Below are 27,334 nucleotides of genomic sequence, written 5' to 3'. Positions count from 1 at the left end.
TGGACATGAAAAGGAGCCAGAGTGTCACCGCAAGTCGTGACCCACACCAGCGCCCTTCCCCGTGCCCAAACTACCAGCGTTATTCCATCAGGACGCTTGCCATCGCGGCGGGTAATACTGTTTGGCTCTAAAACAGCTGATATTTTAAGAGCGGCAAATGACCTGCGGATGACTTCATTAATGCTGGCGTGACTACTGATACAGCCTGCCGATCTTAGGCAGGATAGTCCATTTTTATTTGAATGTAGAAATTCAATAAAATTATTACATAAGCCTTCTATAGCCCAGTGGTTAGTGACCATGCCTACTGAGCGGTAGGTGCAATCATTTATATGATGAATATGAATGTTTGTTTCCGAGTCATGGATGTTTATTTATAATTTATGTATGTTTAAGTAAGTATATTGAATTAAATATATCGTTCTATCTAGTATCCATAGTACAGGCTATACCTAGTTTGGGACAAGATAATTTGTGCAAGAGTGTGTCATTATCATTATTATTAATTAAATAAATAAAAAAGTATATAAAATATACAAAAAAAACTTACGTTGAAATATAGCAATAAAAGTCTCGCTCAACTTATTCGTCAAGAGAGCATCAGGCAGCTCCCTGAAGTACTGCTTCACCATGTCAGCCACATCATGAGCCTGTGCACCTTCGAAGTTCAAACTGGATAGACTGGGATCGATCGTGTTGATATTTTCGATCGCGAAGGTTGCGTTCGATGCCCCGGCTGACTCGACCATCCCTCGGAGTTTCGCTATTCGAGACTTAACTCCAGCCTTCCGGAATAAGCCCATCTGATAAAAATGGGAATAATTAGCACTATCCAAATGTTAATACGGGACGAGACGAGCAGGACGTTCAACTGATGGTAAATGATACGCCCTGCCCATTACAATGCAGTGCCTTTCAGGATTCTTCAAAAACCCAAAAATTCTGAGCGACACTACGATTGCGCTAAAGTGACCCTTGAGACCGAAACACAGTAATGCTTAAACATTACTGCTTCACGGCAGAAATACGCGCCATTGTGGTACCCATAATCTAGCCGGCATCCTGTGCAAAGGAGCCACCCATTGGTGTTTATTTATTTAGAAAACTTACAGCCTTTTATATCAACGTTGCCATCTATTTGTAAAACAAAAACGCATTAAACTGTTTTCACATATATGAATCTAATTAGTTCTAAAAATACTAGAGTGTTACGCTATTTCATAATCTATTACATTATTTCTAAGTATATAATTAATAGTATATAATAATAATATATAAAGATACAGAAAGAAGTTTACGTTTCTAAAACGTTTACGTTAATAATAATATAATTAAAGTTTACATTGATTTTAATGAGAACTTTGAGTACTTAGTATGTATTAGAGAAAGTATGATTTGGTCATCAGATCCCGAATTGCACGGGGTTTAGTTAAAAATGTGTCAATTTTGGGGTAAGCAAACAGCTTAGATTTGTCTTCGGCGAGTCATCATCACCTGAAGATACCTCGTGTAGAGGCAAAACACGTGTCGAAAAGGTATAAATAGACAAATCTTAGCGGAATTAGCCGTTAAGACAAATAATTCAATTTGGATAGATATGGTTTTCGGCAAAAAGGCATTTATTTACTTAAAATTTACTCCTTTAGAATTCTTTAATATCAATTCAAAGACTACCACTGCTTCGGAAACAAATGGCGCTCTGACAGAGAAGTAACGGCGCAAGAAACTCTCGCAGCACTCTTTTTGTGCCCATAAATTTGATAAAATATACAATATAGAATATTGTATTGTCATTGTTATTGCTATAAAATAGTAATAACTTAGTCCCGGATTCACGATATTCAGCTGTGGAGTGTGTAACGACAGACAAGATAATAAATTTTCTTAATTAGCCCTGTCATTATAATCAAGTATTCATTTGTAGTCATCTATTTATTTATTAAGGCCTACCAACTAGATACATAATTTAACATATACAAATAAGATAAACATTAGTAAGTTACTATTTACATATCTAAATTAAAGGTATACTCAACGTTACTAAACTAGAAAACCAACTCTGAAACAAATTAGAAAAATAAAAATTATGAATGGACTACTAATCACTTTACTTACTAATCTATATATAATCTTTTTAATGACAAGGATTAAAATTTGAAAAAATATAAATATTATGATCTAATGACGTAAATATTTTATTACTAGGTGACCCGGCAAACGTTGTTTTGCCATATAAAGTATAATTCACGCGATAGTTTTATGAATAATAAATAGCCTATGTGTTATTCTGGTGTGTAAGCTATATTATTGTAAAGTTTCATCAAAATCCAAACAGTAGTTTTTGCGTTAAAGAAGTTCAAACATACATCCAGACATACAAACTTTCACATTTATAATAGTAATAGGATAGCTTACACATATGAATTGAATGGGAGAGTTTAATCAATATACTTTTAATTATTTTTGATTTTAACGAGCATAAAGCATAAATTGACGCGGAATATATTTGTACCTGATCCATTGCATTTTTCTTAAGCCAGTTCAACGCGCATTGCACCGGTTTTGGAAGAGAGTGACCCGTTCTTTGCAGTGAAACTGTTAGTGGAACGCCGAAGACCGTTTTATCTGGAACAAAAACATGTTTATAAATAATTACGAACAACATGGCCACAAACAAATAAAATAAAGCGATTTTAAGAGAGAGAAATAGAGTTATATCGCGCCACAAGTAACCTAATGCGTTTCAACCCAATTTAGACTGCACTGCTCCTCTCGTGACGAGCAGGCAGTTCAGCTGATGGTACGCTCTGCCCATAACAATGCAGTGACGCTCAGGATTCTCTGTCTACTCAGCCGATAGTCTGGTACACTCGTTCAATGGACCGCTCACAGCAGACTTAATTTGGTCGGTCCATTACATGAGCGACATTCCTCGCCGTCTGGTGCCCTCAACTTTGCCCTTCACGACAAGGCGCTCTATGGACTCACTCTCGGCCCTTCGAGAGGTTTGTAATGATAGAAGCAAATGGCATTCTATTGTCTCTGCCTACCCCGACGGGAACAAGGCGTGAGTGTATGTGTATATTTTTGAAACATAATATATAGATTTATTCCTTATAATCTCTAGATTACAACTTGAATGGTCTAACCGGAATACTGAGAAATACGACAAGAATGTGAACGTCAAAAATAACCTAGAAATCATAAAGATATTATCTTAATATAACAATGTTTTTTTTTTATAAAAAGGCATAAAATCAAGGCTCAAAATTGATTCCTTTAGAATTCTTTTTGATGTCATTTCTGATATACTAGATACTACTGCCGCTTCGGAAACAAATGGCGCCCTGAGAGAGAAGAAGCGACGCGAGAATCTCTCCCATCATTATTTTTTTGCGCTCTTTTTAATAAAAATATACAATATTGTACTGTCATTGCTATTGCTATAAAATAATCATACTCTAGTCCCAGGTTGTCCGATCACTTAGAAATTCATCTGTGGAGTAGTAGGATTTACGACAGAGCCATTTTTTAAATAAAACATATAAATTTATTTATATTAATGCCTGAACAGTGGCTGGGACTTTATTATAAAAGTGTATACATTTACCTTTAAAGTTATTATGTTTCTTATATCAAGCTTGCATTTGTCTTTTTAGGTACCTTCTCGAATGCAAAGTAAAACACACCTTTATAATCCGGCGCTTTGATCTTCCTGATTATCTTCGGCAGTTCCCAGTTCCAGCCCGACTTGTGCGAGGGACAATACCTCTCCATACAAGCGGTCAACCTCAGTAGTGCCAACTTGCGCAGTATATGAAGCTGACCGCATGATAACGATGACATGGGACGCGACACTGTAAACATTTATTAGATATTTAACAAAGCCACAAATGAAATTCGCGTAAACGTTTTAAACTTAGATAATTTATACTTATAGATAGAGCCTTTTGCTAAGCAACCGACGAAAACAGGCCATTTTATTACTTTAGTCCAATTCATAGCCAAGTCTCGTCCAAAAAGAGCCAGCATAATATATATCTCAACTTTGAACCCCTCTTTCCATTGAAGGTTAAGAAAATTACCCAGTGTATACATTTACCATTACAGCAAGATGCTGTGCGCTTAGATAATTTATACCTCCAGATAGAGCCTTTTGTTGCTAGACAACCGATAAAAACAGGCCAAGTTTATTACTTTAGTGTGCGTGACAAATTATGGTTTACACTCCCGATTTGTATGTCACTTTGGGTTAGTCTGCGTGCATTGCTCAAAATAGAGATTAACTGTTATCTTAAATTTTTTTCAACGTTTTCACAGCTGTCGCAGTCTATCTAAATGAATAAATGATCAAAGGTTTTATACAATTTTTATAAATGCTATTCAAATTTAATTTGGAACAAAATTTATGAACGATGCTATTCCGCGTCCTATCGCAAATTAAATTTGTGTACTTAATCCTCTCAGAAGTGAGGGATAACATTTAAAAAGAACAAACTGTATATATATATTGTGTGTGTGTGTGTGTACTGGACTAATGTTCTCTGCATAAAGTTCTTAATAGGTAAATGTATTTAGTTAAGGTTTGGTATTGAAATTCATATTCAAATATTTTTATTCAAAATAGAATTGAAAATCACCGAACGTCAAAAACTACCACCCATTCAAAATAGACTGCCTCAGATCTGAGAAGAACGGGCGCAAAAAACTCAGGCTTTTTTTATTATAAAAATATGGATTACAATGTAATATCGTACAATAAACATTTATATTAAAAGCCTCGCCTAGTATCGGAATACTGGGTCTCGAAATCTCGAGCGATTGCCAATTCCGTGGCCATCTTGAAGCAAAGCCAAATTGGCTTCAAAGAAACTGGGCGTCATTAATAGAGCACGGCAATACTTCAAGCCGGCCCACATTCTAGCGCTGTACAAAGCGCAGGTCCGGTGTGAACGGATGGATCACTTGGCGTTGCGTAGAGACGTAGCTTCATTGTGTGTCTTCTACCGCATTTATCACGGGGAGTATTCAGAAGAGCTGTTTTACCTAATTCCTGCCGCCGAATTCCACCTTCACACGACACGCCACAAGTTAGGATATCATCCTCACCATCTGGATGTGTGGCGGTCCTCCACAGTGCGGTTTACAAGGAGCTTTCTTCCACGTACTGCAAAGCTGTGGAATGAACTTCCTTGTGCGGTGTTTCCGGGACGATATAAATGGGTACCTTCAAAAAAAGCACGTACACCTTCCTTAAGGGCCGGCAACGCTCCTGTGATTCCTCTGGTGTTGTAAGAGAGTGTGGGAAGCGTTGATCACTTAACAACAGGTGACCCGTACGCTCGTTTGTCCTCCCATTCCATAGAAAAAAAAAGAGCCTGATTCCTTCGCTCTATTCCCAGTCTGTGGTAATATTAAGGAAATCGTTTATGTTATAGTAACCTTTACCACACTAACGTTTTTAACAATTCTTTTAAAAATCGTAACACATTTGTTTTGTACACTATCGGGGATAATATTGTAGAAGCATATACATCGCCGAATAAAAGACTTACTAACTCAAAAGACTTATTACTTGATATTAAAAATATATACATACAGGACATGTATGTGTTTGATGTGTTGAGTGTTGGATGAATGGGTGTGTGTGTGGGTGAGTGTCAAGTAGTAAGACATGTATATAGTGATTGTGAAGCATGCTACATATTCTGTGCTCACGGACGAGAAAAAAAGAATGACTCCGCGCCGTGATATTAGCAAGTGAAGCGCCGTTATGCTAGTGTGTGTGCGGTTACGGGGGATACTAGTAACACAAATTTTTCTCCCTTAAAAATCATATATATGGCTCAAATACTTATAAAGTATCGTTTTTACACTTTTTCACAATGCACGACGGTATATTTTATATATTTTATTGAGACGCAAACTGATCTGTCACAGACGATGACAATTCTCATAATGGCCGTCTATCGGCCTGTAATGGTGTAAGTGTGTGCGTGGGGCTATGTATTTACACGTTAATCGGCTTTTTTTGATGCTACACTATTATGTAAGGTGACACGGAGTCCTTATTTTTTTACTAGACCGTGACTTAAGCCTGTAGAATTTATAATTGATTGTAATAATATTATTACTTATAATTTTGTTAGTATTCGTCTTGTTCGTGCTATATAATTAAATAAATAAATTATGCGTGACCAATTTTGATTCGTCAATGTGTGCAACACTCAGGGTTCATATTCAAAATACCCAGAAACGCGTGGCTGACTGCTTACGACTTGAAAATCGAAATCAGTTACAGTAACAATAGTTTCGCTTTCCTTTTATTCGAGATATTCTTCTCTCTCATTCCCTTTATTTGTACACTAATGTTAGTATTGCAATATTTTTAAAGTAATACTTCTTTAGGCGCGTTATGAAAAAATTATGAGTGTGAATTTTAAGATGCGCGCGCATCACTATAACACAAAAGTAACAGGTTGAAGTTGGTTCCTAACATTTTCTGACGTTTGCGTCATTCGTTATTTGTTTTGGTTTCTTCGTCCATTATTAGGACAGGCAAAGGGTTCAAGTCCATACAGCCGTATTTGGTATTTAGTAATTAATTGTCAAAGCCATCTTTGCAAGATTTTTACAAAATTGTTCTTTCCACAAACGTAGGCAACACGTAACAGTACGAGGAATAAATCATTTTAATGATTTTTGCTTTGTTAGGCCAAAGAAATATAACTTCTTGCGTGCTTACATAAGTACACACACATATTTTTTTTGTTATGTTTGCAATTTGGCTTACTTTAGTAATGGTTTACTAGAAATGGCTATGAAATGTTAAAGTTTATACTTACAATAAGCCTCCGGGTTTTTCTGAGTCGGTGCAGGTTGGAGCGTGTTATTTGCCTTCGGACCACCATTTAAGGTATTTGTTCTAAATGAATACCACCTTTGGATGTTGTGTCTAAACAAAATTATTACACGTTAAAATTTCATTTCTCTTATCAAATTAAATCAAATCAAATCGTAGGCATTACACTTGAAATATGTCATTTTTTCATACAGCTCATTCAGAAGGCGATGGTGCTTATGAACCACCGTGGTGTCCCGGTGTTGTTCATAAGCTACCAAACAAGACACCATACAGACACTAGTCATGGTGCGTCCGTCCGTCGCGGTGCCTCGGAGAAATATAGCCCTTACTGACACCAGAGTCATGACGCGTACGAGCTGGTCGCGCCACCAAATTGGTCGCGACACCAGGTGAGTAACTCCCTATAGAACTATGTATATTTTCTTGGAAGCTGTGACTGGTTGCGTGGTGTCCGGTGTCCATGGTGTCCCGGTGTAATATAGCCCTTAGTGATACTCTCAGACCAATACGATACAAATCCATGAAGGATTTTTAAATTCTCAAAAGTGTCTCATTCTATTCGGATATCTAGAAAACTCATTCTTTTAACCTTTAGTTAAGAATTTACTCGTTTTTTTTACCTTATGTTGTATAATCTGGAGTCAGGACTGGCTTATTGCTATATCTTTATTCAAATTTAAAACAAATTCATTGGCTTACTTCTTTGATTTCATATCTAAGCTGTCATCATCATCATCCTGATCACCATCATGCGACCTGGAACCTGCGGAGTTTTGGCTGCTATCCAGCTCTGAACTCCTCGACGCTGACTTGTCTCTCTTTAGGCTGCGATCACGGAACCTGTGATTTTTTTAACCAGAATTGAATACACACACGTTGAAAGAAAGATTTCTAATTTATTAAATTAGGCGTTATTTCGCGGAAATTCATAATTATCCAATTGTTGTGAGCCTTCTTGAGTGTAAATTCCGCGTTGGTCTTCAATCAATTCCACACGTTCCAAATTCTGGCACGATACTTCGAGTTTTTGAATTTAGAATTTGGCAAGTCAACATCTCCTTAGAATGCCTCGTGTAGGGGCGTATACGTGTCGAATTGATTGAAGATGAATCTTAGCGGAATTTACACTCAAGAAGGCTCACAACATTTAAATGATACAATTTCTCTCTAAAAGGACTGTTCCTCAGTCGAAGAGCAGTTAGAGTACCCACTAGTGCCTATTTTTTGAGCACGCTGAACGAGTCCACTGCTGGACTCTTTCTCATCTCCTCTCCAAAGATCCACGACGATTGTTGGTGTGACCGGACTGTATACTAAACGTGAGCTTGGATTCCGCCATTGGATCCGTCTAGAAATACACACAGGTTGAAGTAGGTGTATATATATATACCCTTTCTGCGTGTAAAAAAGGTTTACATTCTATACTCCTTTAAATGATATATTCCAGATATACCAATCAGTTAGTGGCTAATGACCCTGTCTCTAAGCTGGGTGTCCCGCGTTCGAATCCCGGTAGGTGCAAACATTTGTAAAAAACATGTTGTTCGGAACTCCACAGTTTGGTGTAGAGAATTTGCGTGAAAGTGAAAAAAGGAAGATATGGCATGTTTATGCAAAAGTTTAATAAATCAAGTCAACAGTACAAATAATAGGAGAACTTTTATAGACGTTTAATAAGATAAAGAGTCAGGATCGTGGCAAATTAATCTTAAAAAGGAAATCGTAATTTCTGAAGACAATAAAGCATTGCTTTAGACAATTATCCGCAAACAAAGATGCGGATGAAAGTTATAAACACAATGAACGATCCTCACAAATAGAGCAATTTAAATTTGGGCAGAACAAACACATTCAGTTCATCGACCCAAAAAACGTACGTAGAAAAACGCACATTAGTCCCACTGACCGAACATTACCATACAAATAGATTGTCACAGATCAATTATTGAACAGAGCCATATTCTATTTGTTTGTCATATGTGCTGTTTGGAATTGTTGCACATCAATGGTGAGATCTATTCGCATGCCAAATACTAATTTATAACGTGAGCAAAAACATGACATTTACACATTTAAAAGTCAGGCTCTCTCGTACCAGCATTTGGTGGCTTTTTTGCAAAATACAGGCCGAAGTGATTGTGCGAAATTTTGTGGTATTACCACTGAAAATAACGACTAACAATATTTTAAATTCGCAAGGAGAGTCTGTAAAATTTTTCATAAGTCTATTATTGTTCTTTTTTGACAATTGTAAAGTAGTTAGTAGTAAAACATGAGGAGGAAATTTCAATCACCACATATCATTTTTCGTTTAAAATTCTATACGAACAAGAGCTGTGCTTTGTTTAAAGTACCGACCTGAATTTACATCTTTATTTACTTTTCATTGCATAAAATAGTGCATTAAATATTATATGCAAAAATATTATAATATTTTGAAAGTATTCACTACGAATAAACCGATTTATTCGTTAATTTTGAACCAACAATAATATTTAATTCTCGAATACGTAAGGTGACCACAAAAATTTAATCATTATTAAAAATAACTGAATTACCGCTATAATTTCTCTGTTCTTATATAATTTATGAGGATAATTCTCCGAAATAATAGGATACAAAATGTCCATATTTTATGCCTATCTATTTGCTCTGTTAAATATCTACTCACGTACAATCACATACAATGTTCAGTAATTGTCTGCTCTGGGCAATTAGTCGCGGACTAATCGGTTCGTTTCAAATGGCACAAATACTCCTATTGGTTATTAAGAACACCATTCAATTTGTATATCTTTATGTACATGTTGTACTAAAGCTACATTGTATGTTGTTTTCGCAATAGCTATTGACAAAATCATTCACTCCTTTATTATCCTAAACAGTACCTAACTTATTACTTAAGTCTTTATGTTAAATAGAAGAATCATATACTATTTAGGACTTCTTAGGCCTGATGGACAAAATTCTCTATTCTTAGTTTATATATATAGAAAGATATGCTTGAAAGCAAGCGCTACTTGTTAGAGGCTGGATGATCAAATTATCCTAGATATTTAAAGTTATAGACAAACCATTAATCGAGCGCTAAGCTTTCCTTTTGAACTGCGAAGCGGTCAAGTGACCTCTACTAATAAAAATACATTTGATGCTCGCTCAGTCGGAATTCAGACCTGGAACGTGCAACACAGAGCGAGACAAAAAGCGGCCAAAGTGCCGAAATTTTCTGTTTTGTGGTGTAAAAATCGAATAGACTTAATATTGGCTTAGCTAACTTAGTAACCATAAATATTAAAACACCATGTTATTGATTACAATGCAACCAAATCATGAGAGTTATTGCTTCAACAAAATTACTATATAACTTGGTCGTATAATATTAAACAATTTTAACATACCGACTTTGGCGGGAAGCGACGTGATTGGTTAATTTTGATCGCGTCCTGGACGCCACGCCCATATCCCCCGAGAAAATTAGTTGACGTTTACTTTATAGTTTGTATTGTTCGTCTAATCTCTTTAAATGTCTTTGAGTTACTATTTAGATCAGATTAACACTCTTATAGGCAGATGATGTGTCTTTACATCTGTTAGATTATCTGTTCTTCTACTCCCATAAAATATAATAAAATACCTATTACCCATAAGTAAATCATAAACTCACTTTTGCCCATCTTTTCCTAAATTCAGCGAACTTGTCCGAATAGCTTGGCGTCTGTGCGGTGTGTGAGCTGGAGATTTCTGTACTTCCCGAAGTACTTCTGGATCCGGCTTCAGCTCCACTGGTGATGCCGGTTCCACGTATACCTGAAATATTGAATTGAGAACTTCTTTAGCTGCGTTAGGTATTTTTTGGTAGGGGTCGATCTTATGGGTTGGAATGGGATGGCGGCATAAAAAAAATATATATAGATACACACTTTTTGGATGGGTAAAACCTCGTCAGGACGCGTCACCGCAATGTTTATAGCAGTATATCTGTAGCTATACAGCTGACGTATTGTACAACATTAGTGTGTATATCTTATAAGTGAAATTTAATGGATTTAGTGAAAAGTTCAAGGCATATATATTATATATATATATTGTGCATAGTTGAAAAAGTGTTTAATTTGATTAATATATTATTGAAAATAAGTTTTAAAAATAAATTGTAATAAATAATATTATTGCTTTTAAACATTATGAAATTTCATATTTTAATAGTAATAGTTCGAAATTTTCACTTCTATGGGCAGTCTCTACATCTGCCAAATTTTTTTAAATTTTTTTTTTGATATTATAGGAATCTATAGGAGAAGCTTGTGTACTAAACAAAGTATTTTATTTAAATGTCTGACATATGAGAAATCATATTATATTATTGTCATTGAAGATGACCAAAGCGTATGCTAACCAGACTAAAACCAGCCAAGTGCAAAGCGTACCCTTCATAGCCAGAGTTCCATACCATCGTAAAATATTATAACACTAGGTAAATTTACACTCCATCATAATTTCGGCTAACCTAAATTGGGATTCTTCAGATAAAGGCCGCTGACAGACAGGAGGAAGGACGAAATGCAGTCTTTGCTTGGTGCACCGGTTCAAACCGGTTATATTGAAGTAAGTTGTATTAATTTTTATTATGATCAACTTTTTTTATGGAAGAGGTTCTTCTAAAGTTATTCGTGCTTATATTGCGGAATAAAAGTAGAGCGTCTAGAAATTATCAATTAATAAATTCAATTATTATTATTGTTAATAATTAATTCATTAAAGGTATCGTTTTTATGGACGAAATATTTAACATCCTCATTATTAGATTTCTCTCTTCCATAGAAAAAGTGAAGGACGAACGAGCGTACGAAACAACTGATGTTAAGTTATCACCTCATTCTCTTGCAAAACAAGGGAATCCCAGGAAAGTTGTTGGCCTTTTTGAATGTGTACGCGTTTTGATGATGTATAACCCTGGAAAAACAAGGAAGCTCATTCCTCAGCTTGGTTTGGTTTTGGTTTTATGTGGGAGAAGTCCCATAATCTATAATTATATTTATAATTCTCACCTCAGTCTTGTGATGAATGTTATGCTCCTTATAATAGTTGTGTCTCCAACTAGCTGGCTGGCATTCCGAATCACTTAGCGCACAGGAATCCTCATTCTTCAAACCTCTATGGAACATCCTCTTCGCCCTCCCTAATTTGGACTTTGAACTCTTATTACTGGAACTTACACTACCATCTGAGGCGTAGCTCGAACTGTCATCTCCAAACGGCGGGTTAAGGACAAAAGCTTGCTCATTCTGACCAATAGGGGACGGAGGCATTACAGTCATAGGAGAAGGTGGCTGAGTTCTAATAGCTGCAACATGCAAAGGAGAGCTGTGGAAGTCAGGAAATGGAAACGCAGAAGGAGTAGTTGGAGTCATATCAATGTAATTCAAGTCGGGGTATTTGTCGGAAACATCTAGAAAGTGCGGTGATGACACAATCACTTCTGTTCTATTCTGGCGTTTTCTTCTCCTTGTTTTGAGGGATTCAACTCTTCGTAGGAGAGCTTTAGCGCCGTCCCGTAACCTTTCGGAGCCGGTTCGTCTAAATCTAGTACCGATATCTTCTTCATCTTCTTTATCGCTTGGTAACTGTATGTGTGTTTGTTGACCTGGTATTGTCAATCTGAAACAAAAGCAAAGATATATTTCAGTGTCAATATAAACACAAGAGGTAGAAAAGACTTGCTGTTCCAATCTTTCATACTTCAAAAAACTGGTCCCATTCATATCGAAATGTATACAAATATATATTTGGCTCCTTCTCATGTCCAAGTTACTTCAGTTGGTGCTGGGGCTGCTGTTTTCACTGCCGCAGACAGCCAACGTCGTAAATATGTCGGTCTCAGTGAGTCTTACATCTTTGTGCCATTTGGTGTCGAGATATATGGCCCGACATGGGCCCGACGGCCATGCAAGGCAAGGAGAATATACAAAGCACTCAATCTATCTACGCGCCTCAATCGGGCTACTGGAAATCGCCAGCGATTGGATTTGCGAGCTATAGGCGACGGGTCAGTCTAGCTATCGAACGTGAAATGGGACCGGTATTTTTAGTACTTTTCCCCGTAATGATAGTTCTAATTGAATGTAATTATAGTATTGTATATTCAAATATAGTGATGAGATTTGTTTTGCTCGAATAAATATAATTTGAATGTTTTCGAAATATCCTCGTCTAGCACCAATTATCGCCAATAATTAATTTATAAAATTATTGTAATCAATTCACAATTTCCTTAATTCATTTACAACAAAATTGAGATTGATTACATCTATTGATCTTAGTTCAAAGGGGATGAATTCAAAATTAAACATTTTGAAATGAAGGTTAATGGAAAATTCACAATAAGAAATAATAATTGTTCTCTGAAAATACACGAGATTCAGAGGGCTATACAGAATACGAAGCAAGTTTAATTAACTTTTGTAAAGAACAAAGAATAATCTTTCGAGCTAAAAGTATTAATTCTTTTGTTATCGTTTACTTGTTTAAGATATTTTCTTATAGCTGCTTTCTTATAAAGACGAGGATAAACGAGCTAAAGCCACCTGAAGGCTTAATCCCCACTACCAACACCATTTCAGATGTAACGTGTACATTATCTAATATATAAAATTCTTGTGTCCCGTTGTTTGTTACCAAACTCCTCGGAAACTGCTGGACCTTTGTTTTGTTTTGCTTGCATATCGGGTAGGTCTGAGAATGTATTCTCTATATAATTTTTTTTTATTTAACTATAATTCAGCATTGAAAAATACAAACAACTTAAAAATTTTACCTCTGTACGATTAACACCTATTTTTTTAGTATCACGATTTTTATATTATTCTGTTCCATTTACAGATCTGCAATAGGGTTGCAAGATGGCAATCGAATACAATAATTATAGTAGTATGATTAATTTTATGTACGATATATATGGTAGGTCTGAGAAATGGTCATCTATTTTTTATACCCCTAAAATTATAATTATTGGATTTTTGTATTACTATATATGGCAATACAACGTTTGCTGGGTCAGCTCGTTATTATAATATATTAGCTTGAACTTTACCTATATTTGTAATTATGAACTAAACTAACGATTAGTTACGACATTACGTCTTCCGGTTCTTCTTCTCGTCACTCTTGTCAAAGTGGTCGTGGTTGCCAAGATGACGCTATATTAGTCGCCCTTGGTCTCCCCAGTTATGGGTCGCACTGCCTCCCATCCCGTACGTGGTCACAATTCGAGGACTTTACTACCCCAACGGCCATCTGTCCTTTGAGCTATGTGCTCTGCCCACTGCCACTTCAGTTTTGCAATCATTTTGGGTATGTCCATCACTTTGATTCTATTATGAATCTCCTCATTTCCGATTCGATCTCGCAGGGAAACTCTGAGCGTAGTCTTTTCCATTGCCCTCTGAGCGTCCATGAGCTTTCTCATCAGGCCCATACTTAGCGACCACACCTTTATATATATTTTTAAAGTGAGAACCCTCACAACGGGGATTAATACACAAATAAGACTTGAAAACAAAATTTTATGTAATCAGTTGGGAGAGTACTCGCACGGAACGCGAGAGGTCGTTGGTTCAAGCTCCACATCGTTCATAAAATTTTGTTTTCAAATTTTATTTACGTATACAAAATTTTATTGTATAGCCTAGTAAGTTCTAAAATCAAACATTTTCACCTATCAATAACCAAACGCAAAAAGGTAATTACGAAATGAAAACTATTCATTGTGTACGCAAATTACATACAAATAAATGTTGAATTAGCATAACAAAACCATTTATTAAGAATATTAACAATCACAATATCGTATTAATCACGGAATATTATTCTCAAATATAAATTGGAATGAGATTCGCTTGAAAGGTGGCAATTAGTAACAATTTATATGGAAAACGTAGTCACCTATAATGCAATATGTTGGTGCTGTGTTTGGACAGAGAAAGTTGGATTTACATTAATTATACGTTGTAAATGACGGAATCAGATTGTGGTTAAATGGCCGGTGTTTATATTGTTTTAACATAGAGTACGTAACCAGACAGAGATGCCATTGACCTGATGGCAAGTGGTAACCGCTGGTCATACGCTCACATCATCGGCGTTTTTTATTACAATTAACGACAAGACTGATATGCACTACAATTGCACTCGTCACCTTGAGACATAAGATGTTAAATCTCATTCGTAATTCAGTAATTTCACTAGCTACGGCGTCCTTCAGACCGAAACTCAATAATGCTTACACATTATTGCTTCATGGTAGAAAAAGGCGCCGTTGTGGTAGCCATAATCTAGCTGGCATCCTGTATAAAGAAGCCTCCCACTGACAAGTGCCCTTAGTCGATTCTTATGACACCTTGAATTTCCCTATCCTTTTTGTGCCCCGGGGAAGCACAGGGAAAACAAGGAAGGTGCTATCGTCCTGGAAATAGCACACTTTTATCATTTAGAAATTCTCATAACAATTGGACTTATAATTCAAAAGATAAAAATCACCACCAGCGCCACCATGTTGTTCTTTATATATGGGTAAATATTCATTTCGATTGGGATAACGATTCTCGAGGTTTAGATAAACAAACATTCTCCGTTTAAAAATATAATTATTTTTTTACAAGATTCATATCTCATTTACTAGCAATCAATTAAAATGTGATGTAGATTAATAATATTTTTTTTTTCATTTTACTTATGCCGATACCTTTTGGTTAAATACTTTAAGAGTTATAAAGATGGCTGTACATTAAACTGATTGCGAACAATAAAACAATTGAAATAACGGTTCCGTTTTAAGTACATTATAATGTACGTTATATACGAACGAGTATTATATATTATATACATATATATATTATTCGTAGAGGTAGAAATAGGAATACTAGTACGTTCTTATTTATATAAATAGGAAATTATCGAGCAAAATTACTGTACGCAGACTTGGTCGCTCAGAGGGCAATAAAGAGGGCTATGCTCGGAGTTTCCCTGCGAGATTGAATCAGAAATAAGTAAATCCGTAAGAGAACCAAAGTTACCCACATAGCTCAGATGGTTGCGAAACTAAAGTGGCAGTTGATAGGGTACATAGCTTGATGGACAGATGGCGGTTGGCAGTAAAGTCCTCGAATGGCGACCACGTACCAGACGACGTAGTGTTGGTGACAGACAGACAAGATGGCCCGACGCTGGTCAAGATTGCCGGAACAGGTTGAATGATGATCTTTGGGGGAGGCCTTAGTCCAGTAGTGGTCGTCTTCCAGCTAAAACGACTGCAACTCGAAATTGCACAGGTAATACTAAGATACGTAAAAAAGTGTTATTTATCGTCAGAATTTTGTAATAATTGAAATCTCGAAGCAGTTGTACGGTAGGTCTACAGAACAAATAATAAATGCAAAGTAATTTATAAATATTGTGTGTTTAACACCTTAGCCACGCAACGGGCTTTTAAAAGTATATTTTAAACTAACATCTGTGGAACATATCTAACAGAAAGCATCTAAACATCCGCTTAATCGGACTCCATGATTAACTTCTAATTAAAACCATATTAATTAACCTCTCACATACACGTGTGAAAAGGCTAATTCTCACTTGTTCCTCATTAATTAAATTTCGAACTTTAACAATTAATCATGTAGCTTACGCTCTAAAAATCAAACGCCTTGTAAGTAGGTTAGCTTTATCAGGGTGTGGTGGCTGTTACAGCGTTTTAAAGAAATATAATTATTTTTTGCATTAAAAAATAAACAACGTATATCTTATGAAAACAGTTAACAGACGCTAAAATAAAAGCATAATTCAATGATATATTTTTCTTCTTAGTCGGACACTCTTGTCAGAGTGGTCGTGGTTGCGCTGACGAGGTACATGGTGGGTCAATATCCTTTCTGAGGGTAGATCTCCTGGCGTATATTTTAGCTTACCTCATAAAAAAATTCTTAAGGATAAACATTAAGAAAAATTTTCATAAGTGATGACCACAAAAGCTATGGACTTAATAATTCATTATGAATTCACATTACTTGCTGATAATAGAGTTGTTTTTTATAGTTGAAAACATTTTGTAAAATCGGAATTCATGTCTTAATAACCGATAGTCGCAAAGAAGTTTTGTTCTTATTTTATTATTATTTTACTACATAATATTATAAAAATAAAAAATGGTTTCCTCCACGTATTGTATACGTTTAGATTAAGTAAACGAGCTTACAAAAACGACTTCAATTGAAGAAAGCTCTTTTATCAGCGAGTATGTTTTATTTTATTTTCAAAAATTATAAAGCTTACGTAAATATCAATAATAAAGCAAGGTATCAAAAGCTGTCTATACGAGCTATTATTGAGGTAACGTCGCGAAAACTTTTTATGATGCATAAAATAAGGTATACTTTATAAAAGATATATATATATATAGATAACAGCAAGGGTGGGGCAGTAGCTTAAAATAAAACGCTACTAGTAGAGGCATACGTAAAGTAACCTATCATTATTTCCTCCGGTTTGGCAATAGTAGGAACGTGATAGGTGAAGGGCCTAAGTGTCCAAATTGTAAAGTAGAACAAATAGCCACCAGCCGTTATTATACTTGATAAATTTGGTACACCTTTTATGTAAGGGCCAAGAGGGCTTTGTAATAACTAATAAAACATGACATTTTTAATGTTACGATTCTGTTGCGTATTTGTTTCTCGCCTTGAGGCTTTTAAAGTTTAAGGGAAAGTGAAAAATATTGACGAGGTCCATTCATTGGCTTAAATAAGATTTACCAGTGGGTTTCTTTGCACAGGATGCCGGCTAGATTATGGGTACCACAACGGCGCCTATTTCTGTCGTGAAGCAGTTATGTGTAAACATTACTGTGTTTCGGTCTGAAAAGCGCCGTAGCTAGTGAAATTACTTTGTAGTGCCGCTCAGAATTTTTGGGTTTTTCAAGAATCCTGAGCAGCACTGCATTGCAATGGGCAGGTATCCATCAGCTGAACGTGCTGCTCATCTTATCCCTTATTATCATCACAAAACTGACTATTGCAAAAACCCGACAAAAACTTTTATTGAAATAAATATTGATGGGGCGACAAGGCAATATTCGCAAATATAAGAGCCGAGACGTAGAAGATAAAGTTCGTGAGTGAAAATCTTTCTCGTTGTTGTTGTTTAATATTTACTCGTTGCAGTTTAATTAAAGCGGGGATCCTATTATGGTTATAGTTTGTAAAGCGGCTTTAGTACAGTTCAGTGCAGCCCTGTTTCACTCCGACCAATGCGACTGTTAAGACTCAACTATAGCTCACTGCTAAGATTGATTATTTTCATGAATCTTATTATATCTTTAGCAGCTGACGTATCTCAAGTGGTTGAAGAATTGGACTTCCCAAAAAGATGCTAGGTTTGCGCGTTAAAGGACCACATTCAGAGAGAATGTGTAACGGTTTTTCATCCTCTCTGAATGTGGTACTATTATAAACTAAGCCTTATTATGTTTAGTTGATGGCTGACATGGAGAATATTATCTAAAATTACTTCTTATTTGAAAATTTACCAGTGGGAGGACAGGGACCAGAAGAGTCCTAGGCACAGGATGCCGGCTAGATTATGGGTACCACAACGGCGCCTATTTCTACCGTAAGTAGTAATGTGTAAATCACTGTAAACATTATTGTGTTTCGGTCTGAAGGGCGCCGTAGCTAGTGAAATTACTGGACAACAGATACTTAACATCGGTCCCAAGGTGACGAGCGCAGTTATTCTTGTGCTGCTCATAACTTTTGGGTTTTTCAAGAATCCTGAGCGGCACTGTATTGTAACAGGCAGGGCGTATCAATTACCATCAGCTGAACGTTCTGCTCATCTCGTCCCTTATTTTCATAAAAAATATCCTCATATGTATAATAAAATCTTAGTAATGAGGCATATAAACTCCTATATGTACAAAATTCCGAAGCAATGAGAGAATATGTTGTCAGGAACAACGGCACATTTACTTTTATTTCATTTGTTTCCGACTTTAAAAATACTTCTATCGCGACACTCTATCAAACGTGTGAAACAAGACAGTCTGACGACTCCATTAAATTTGACGGCGCTGTACTGTCGACGTCAAAAGTGTAATTATTAAGGGCTCCTTACACGTCGACAATATTTGAAGACAAATCTTGAATGTCACTGTTTTGTGCCATATTAAATTATCTTTTGACATTTGACAACTTGTTTTTAGGGCTTTGTCTAGTTATTCGAAATATTTATATCTAGTAGGCATTACTTGGATTGAATCAACAAAATGGTGCAAAAACAAAAAGATTAATAAAACAAACCATATATCTGTTATTATTTTAAGGTCTTAAAGGCCGGCAACATTCCTGTGATTCCTCTGGTGTTGCAAGAGAATGTGGGCGGCAATGATCACTTAATACCACGTGACCTGTCCGCTCGTTTGTCCTCCTTTTCCGTAAAAAAGCGATCATATCAGGTTTATAGCGAGAATAGTTCTGTCTATGATGATACTATGACAGACAGATCCCAGTAAAGCTTGGTACGGCCGTCTTCCAGAACTTGCTCGGGAACAAACTTATATTATGGCAAGTCAAAAAGCACAATATCATTCTATCAATTGCTGATAGACTACCATTGCCACTTGGATGTACCTGTGCAAAGAAAATCAATAAAATACCAAGACTAAAGCAAACAGAAAATTAAAATAATAATAATTTTCCTTAAACTATATTATTGAATCTCTAAGTAAACTATAGTTGGACTTATGGATAATGTTTAATTAAAGTGTCAGAGAAAATTGACTGAAAATAAATTGCAAGAGGGAAAAAAGGATATCAACGTCTGAAAAAATAGCTTCGGGCTGTTTCGTGTGCAAACAATAACGTTATAAGTTGGATACACAATATTCTAATTCCACGTTGCTGTAAACAATATTTGTTTTCTGTGTTTAACAAAATATTCTAATACTAGATGACCCGACAGACGTTGTTCTGTATATAATAAATAAAATAATGTTTTTATATGAATTTGTCAATAATATATCATAACATCAAGAACTATTTCGTAAAATATGCTCCCTGTTGTTGTATTGAAATTGTTTTACAGCAGAACTGTCAAACCGTGCGTCAATAAATTCTCTCATAGAAAATATGTCCATACAAAACAAAATATCAGATGACGGGGGACACATAAAAGGAAAAACGAAATTGTTGTTTTTATTTAATTCCGAACACTTTCATATTCATTCACCTTTTAAACCTTGCCTGGACTTCCACAAATAATTCAAGACCAAAATTAGCCAAATCGGTCCACACGTTCTCGAGTTTTAGCGAGACTAACGAACAGCAATTCTTTTTTATATATATAGATGATTTATATTCATACAATCAAACTAATAAAATTATAGTGCTTCCTTATAAAATTGCTGATCCGCATTTTAATTACAAGTATTTAAACTTTATCACAGTTGATTCTATCTAAATCATTTTTGATGTCTTCTACTTCATCCCATTATAAAATGTAATCCCAGTCAGTCCTATTATTTAGAAAATCTGCTGTTGTCATATTTACAGCAAATTATTTTTGATCATTTTGTACCATCGTATAGTTTAAGGTATTTTATAAAATTTATTAAACTTGCAGTGTTAATTAAGGGTCAAATTCAAAAGAACCACAGAAATACTGACGCTTAATTGGGCTCAAATTTTTTATAATTTCGAATGGTGAGCATAGGACTTAAAAACTAAACCATATAAATCCTCTGAGCTTGGGTTCGTTTGATTTGTTTGCTAGGTGATTTTTTGAGTGTGATTATGGATCTGGAAGTTGGAGATCGAAACTCCATAGTTTGACAAGACAAACCCATTGAATTTGCCATTATTTGTTTTGTCTTCTAAAACATTGGAATCAAATCAAATCAAATACGTATAATTCTCCCAATATAGTATAGCAATACTTATTCTTAAAATGTTAAGCTACAGTTGGGAGACAGGAGCTCAAACTAGGTAGAACCTGTGCTATGAGTCTCCTGTCCCCCCACTCTTACTGTCTATATTATTGAGACTAAATATAAAATATGTTTGTGTGTGTATATGTTTGTGTATGATTATGAATAATACCAAGAGAATCTCGATAATATAGAGTTTTCATTGAAAAAGTTGTAGAAATTACAGAAAACGTACCCTGCAATACAAATGATATGTGTGAATAAAGTTAAATTTATTAAAGTTTTATTCATTTACCCTCAAAATTTTATGTATTTTTGGTACATTCCAGAACAAGTAACATTCTATTTATATTGTTGAATGTATAAAAACTACTATTTTAAAGCAAAACATAGATAATGTTTGTGATAATAAACAATCATCATTTTTGTTTCTTTAAAAATATCTTGTAAAGTAAGGTCTATGTTATTGATTTTTACAGTATTGTGATAAAGGCGATGTTATAGACTTTTAAATTTAATCATGGCAAGGTTTTGATCATCAGGTTGATAGTATAACAAAATATAATATTATTTGATTAATAACCCCTGGATCCGTCAAATATACAAACTCCATGGATTTAAACTTCATTTTTTTTTAAATATTACATATTGCACATAAAAACGCTCGACACAAACACTAAGGTTTCTGTTCCACGTAAAAACCTCATTACTATGTAGAGTATGTATTTTGGACAAAAAAAGTTGTACAGACTACCGGTATAAGTGAAAACATAGAGTAAACTAAGAGAAAACCTAAAGTATTACATTCAATTTATTTTTATAACTTGTTTTCAATAATTTATTAATCAAACAAAAAGACTATATCAACAATGCACATTATATACACATAACACTTTTCATTAAATCCGTTCAATTTCACTTATAAGATATACACAGCACTAATGTTGCACAATACGTCAGCTGTATAGCTACAGATATAATGCTATAAGAATTTCGGTGACGCGAACTCATGAGATTTCACCCATTCAAAAAGTGTCTAACTATATTTAATTATATTTATATTTTTGATTATTTATTTAGTTATAGCGTGCACCAGTCATGAGCATGTCAGTGACGCGAACCCATAAGATTTTACCCCAACAAAAAATTATCCAACGCAGCTAAAGAAGATTTCACTTCAAAAAATAGGTCGATTCTTTTAAAATAAAAGCGAGTGTAAGGCGGGCTTTAAGCATGACTGCGTCCATTATATTTTTGTCTGTAACTGTATTATTTTGTTGCAAGTAGCGCCGGCGGTCTGACAGCCATTAAGAACAAGTAAGATAATTATTGACACTGGCCGACCAATTCTTCTTAACCACCAGACTGAACGTAATGCATTACATTGTCACCTTCAGTCGTAAATGCCATTGTACTTGTCGAGAAACTTTACCACAATTTATACAGAAAGTGGCGCGTGTCTGCTCCAACGCATGACTGGAGTTTACTCCTTAAAAACGATTATTTTATAATATAATATAAAATTGGCAATACTATAAATTTGAATGTAATTTCGTTTGTTATGCTTTTACGCCGGATCTTCTGAACCGATTTTGAAGAAATTTAGTACAGCGATACACTAGAGCTTGGGAAAGGACTTAGGCTACCTTTTATTCCGGAAAAATCATGTTTCCCGCAGGGTTTTGAGAAAAGTTTAAGTTCACGTCGATGAGCTATAACTATACCAATAGTAGGTTTAGATTGCCATAGCAATCCTCCTGGAAATAAATATTCATAAAATATGTTAGGAAGAGGAGCGAAATCAGAAAGAAGATTTAAGTTGAGTTCTCCTTTCAACAAAATAAAAAATTTGGCATGCTTTAGTTCAATGTGACACTTCATTTTTTGTTAAGGTTTGATTTTACTACCCATCTATTTTTCATAACGTGCGCTATATGTATAACGATTCTTGTGGAGTAAACTCCAAAAAAAAAATTTTCCTTCCCGAAATGAAAAATTATTTGCACTTTAAGCTTCTTGAAGAACAAAAACCTTCAAGCGTGCTGATCACCTTATTTTGAGGGTACACACAGCACAATTTACGTATTCGTATTATGAAATATTGTCGTCTATTTTATTTTACTTCAGAATCTATGACTAATTTGCTATTTTTTAATGTTTTAAGTCTTCATTTTGTAAATCAAATAATAATAACTTAAAACACCTACACAAGTTATTCTTATAACACCTCTCTTTTACATTGGGGCATAAAATTATGATCCTGAGACAAGCAATGCATAGCTTAGCTAGCAACTATTTAAATAATCTTAAAATACGGCACTTCACTCGAGTGTTTTTTGAATAGTTTTCGACAGCCTTTTCAACCGACTACAAAAAGGAAAAGATTGACAAATGTACTGTCTGCTGTTTTTCATATACTTTTTCATATCACATGTCCATGCAATTTATGGGCTATTTTGAAAGAAAAAATTTACAGGGTATTTATTAATCTACATTTAACCCAATGAACAAAATCGATCGACGATGTAATCTATAAATAAAAATAAGACCTCCACAAACTTTATAGGTACAAGAAAGCATCGATACATTACAAACATACATTAGACTCAATATTAATTCCCTTTGATAAAACCACGATAAAACAGTACAGTAATAAGAAATTTAAACGTAAAATAGCAATAATAAAACAACTCTTTAACACCTTTTTCTAATGGCTACTACAAAACAACTTTCGTGTTTAGAAATTCAAGCAAGGTGTAACAGGGTTCAAGTTATACTGGTCGTCGTTAAAAGAAAGACGCGCCTTCTATCTAATATTTCAATCGACTCTTGCGCAATCAAGGGCCAATTTGAAGAGCTTTCGTGTTCTGTTACTCTCATTAACACGACAGCAAGTGATTAGGGCTATTGTACATGAGATTTTATTAATTCCTTTGTTACTTTATTGATTGATGCCTTGTCTGATCGAAAATGATTATGTTTGGAATTAAAACTCTTTGGATATGTTTGTTTTTATACACGAGTTTCTATTGTAAATACACGGTAAGTTGATTATGATGTGAAGCTGATTCAATGTTATGATAAGTCAACGTCCGATGATCGGTTGCGATATTGTGGTTTGTTGTTTGATTTTTATTCTTTTGCGTCTTGTTATAAGAAAATATGACGTGTGTGTTCATTCTTTATATGCTTTTTAACCGACTTTGAAACAGGATGATGGTCTCAATTTGTTGGTTTTTTTATGTTTGATACCTCAGAACTTTCGACTGGGTGAACCGATTTTGAGTGCTTCCCGTGTGGTTGTTATTTTTGGTGTCTTTGTCATCCAAGGTAGGTTTTTAATTATATACATAGTTATAGGTGAGATGTGCTTGTGTCGCACGCGCAACGTGACAAGGCAAGAAGCGAGGGTGCGGCCGCGGCGTTTGGAATCTGCAGGATGTTGTTTTACTTTAATTTTGTGACGTTATTTAATATGAACCTTCCAATTACCTCCACACACAACTTAAACGAATGAATAAAACAGATATACTTACAAATCAGGATCAACATCTGTATAGTGTCCATCTGCATCAACTAGTCCAACCCTGATGGTTGGTAGGGTCTCATCTTCATCATCTTCAATCTCACCCCGAGCCTCCCTTGCTTCTCGTTCGGCAAGAGCCCGTGCTGCTATAACCTGGGATTGATAAGCATATTCTGATTATTCCAGATACCAACGAAGAAGTTTAGGTCTTAGAATAACTCTTAGATTGGTCACTTAACAACCGTTCATGTGCAAAAAGTATGTGCTGCCAATTCAAATGCAAATATTTTTAATTAAAATAGAATCAAATCAATTATTGAAAGTAAAAAACTGTAACCCATTTAGGCATTAATGCCTCAGACCTGACATAAAGGCGCAAGAAACTCAGCGGGGTTCTTTTTTTTAAATAAAATTTCGAAACAATCGAATTTATAATTTGAATAGCCTGATTGTGGTTGTTCCATTCCCAATCTGTGGAATCATTAAGAAAATCATATGTGTAACCTTTATCATTAAGAAAATCATATGTAGTAACCTTTACCACATAAACAACATTAATTTTTTTTCTACAATTTTTTACTACATTTGTTTTGAACATTTTATGGGATCTTGCTGTAAAAGCATCTAATCGCCCCACAAAAGACTTACTAACTCGACTTAGTCGCGTAGTAGGCATTACAAGTTTCTGGTGTTATCATTATAATTACTAGTAATTGACTATTTTATTTATGTATAACTATTCTCTTCAAAACAGCTGGATCAGTTTGCATAACCTATATTGTTTCATAACTATAATATGTTTGTACAAGATTAATTTCAACCAACCAACAGTTTCGTTTCTATCTATCTTTATAGTATTTTTTGGATTTTCCAAATTTAAAAAAATAATATTTTATAAGTGAGACCTATCTTACTTATACTTATTACTAATACTACTCTTTTATAGCTGTTTATTTGTTTATTTAATTAAGTACACGATATGATAGAACAATTTTCTATATATTATGTTACAATCTACGACATATGTATAGAAGGTCATTGGTTACAATAGGTAATTGTTGATCAAAGGTAATAGGACAATAATTATGGTGAACATAAAAATTTTAAAAAATTCTCTGTAATTACTTTTGAAAAATAAAACTAATACTATGGTTACAATTAAAAAAAACATAATTATAAATTGAAATACAAGATAAAAAAAAGAAACACTACTTATTTGACTAATACAGATTTAGCAGTTGTTTTTAAACATTTTGGAAAACTGAAACTTTTTGAAATAACATTGTTGACAGTGACAGGTGGACAAGTTGAAACTGGCCTAAAATGCGACATTTCCCGCTGCAATCGTCGACGAGTTAAAACAGTAATCGGGTGTTACTCTGCCCGATTTCTGTTCGAATATTAATCGTTCTGTTATTTGATATTTATTCTTAGAAGCTAAACGAATTGATCTATTTCATTTAAAAGTTAATTATAAGAATTAAAATTTGTTATAAAAAACCCCTTTTGATCTTTTTTCCTAGAACATACAATATGGTTCAATGAGATGTCTTCTCACCTGTAACCTTCTTTGAGCTTGCGGTGTGATCTCAACCACCCTCGACCATCGCCTTGACTTCCTCTCGTACTGCCATTTATCGCTCAATGCACACTGCTCATCATCAGAATCATTCTGAAACGAATATAATCATGAGGAAGTTTATTCTAAGAAATATGTTCAGATGGATTTTAATCACTAAGGGCGTGTTCATTTCCAGTGAGAGGCTCCTTTGCACAAGATGCCGGCTAGATTATGAGTACCACAACGGCGCCTATTTCTACCGTAAAGCAGTAATGTGTAAACATTATTGTGTTTCGGTCTGAAGGGCGCCGTAGCTAGTGAAATTACTGGGCAAATGAGACTTAACATCTTATGTGTCAAGGTGCCGAGCGCAATTGTAGTGCCGGTCAGAATTTTTGGGTCTTTCAAGAATCCTGAGGGGCACTGCATTGTAATAGGCAGGGCGTATCAATTACCATTAGCTGAACGTCCAGCTCATCTTGTCCCTTATTTTTGATTGACTTGTGGTTCTTGAAACGTGTGAGCATGGGCATTTAAAAAGCATTGCTTCCGTAAAAATACACTAATCGTCCTCGTGTGAATGGGCTCTTATGTCTCGTTATGAGGCCGGGTTAGTTTTAATCTTGATTTGTTCTGGTCCGAAGCTTTAAGGCAATAGAAAATTAAGTAACATAGTAGAACCTAAATTAAATTTTTACTCAAAATTTATGAAGGATGCGGGACTCGAACCTGTGACCTCTTTTTTATTACCCAGAAGTGAGAGATGCCACTTTAAAAATAACAAATTGTTTAGATAGGAGAACCTGCAAATGTTAATAAATGATTTCGCAGAGTGATATAAGTAAAAAAAAAATACTGGTTGCACTCCGGGAATGCCGGCAGAAGTGAAAACTTGAACATTAACGTTGTGCATTCTTGAATAGGTGAATGAATTGAATGGTAAAGGATTAATTTCGGATGAATTGCTTTATTTATCAGTATAAAAGTAAATATTGCGATGCGCTATCATACACAAAATTGACAATTTATATTTCATAAAAATTTAACAATTTAAGATTAAAAAGTTTATCGCTCAAAAAAATCAACTTTCATCCATATTTTCAACAACTCTTTCACCATCTTCATTATCAGCATCATCACAGCCAATCTCGAAACTGATACAATAGGTTTATGGTAGCTGAAGTAAAATATAACAAATAAAATAAAAAATTTAAACAAAGAAATACAAGTATAACTATCGCCTTAGGGAGAGTCTTCGCTAATGTCAAAGCATAAAACCAAATAAATAAACTGTAATTTCACGGCTGAGATTCGATCCCCTCGACCTCGCGATATTTCGGCTTCGCAATCAAAACGATTCAACCACTGGTCCAATAACCGTATGATAATTAAGTTGAAATAGCCGAA

At 35.0% G+C, this 27,334-nt stretch overlaps 1 protein-coding gene across 2 annotated transcripts in view; it reads right to left on the bottom strand.

The window, feature by feature from the left end:
* LOC126971639 (stAR-related lipid transfer protein 13) overlaps positions 1–27,334 on the bottom strand; it is a 344,608-nt gene that overhangs the window by 12,969 nt on the left and 304,305 nt on the right. For both annotated transcript variants that reach the window (XM_050818006.1, XM_050818015.1), the window contains 9 exons: positions 25,925–26,038; positions 24,377–24,519; positions 11,914–12,523; positions 10,530–10,672; positions 7,565–7,705; positions 6,846–6,955; positions 3,690–3,857; positions 2,513–2,625; positions 551–803 (listed from right to left, as the gene is read on the bottom strand). In XM_050818006.1, coding sequence (XP_050673963.1) covers positions 551–803; positions 2,513–2,625; positions 3,690–3,857; positions 6,846–6,955; positions 7,565–7,705; positions 10,530–10,672; positions 11,914–12,523; positions 24,377–24,519; positions 25,925–26,038 — 1,795 coding nt within the window. The remainder of the gene's footprint in view (positions 1–550; positions 804–2,512; positions 2,626–3,689; positions 3,858–6,845; positions 6,956–7,564; positions 7,706–10,529; positions 10,673–11,913; positions 12,524–24,376; positions 24,520–25,924; positions 26,039–27,334) is intronic.

The sequence above is a fragment of the Leptidea sinapis genome, chromosome 2, assembly GCF_905404315.1.
Source record: "Leptidea sinapis chromosome 2, ilLepSina1.1, whole genome shotgun sequence".
Lineage (NCBI taxonomy): Eukaryota > Metazoa > Arthropoda > Insecta > Lepidoptera > Pieridae > Leptidea > Leptidea sinapis.
The sequence above is the reverse complement of the archived record's forward strand: the minus strand, read 5'-3'. Positions and strand labels throughout refer to the sequence as shown.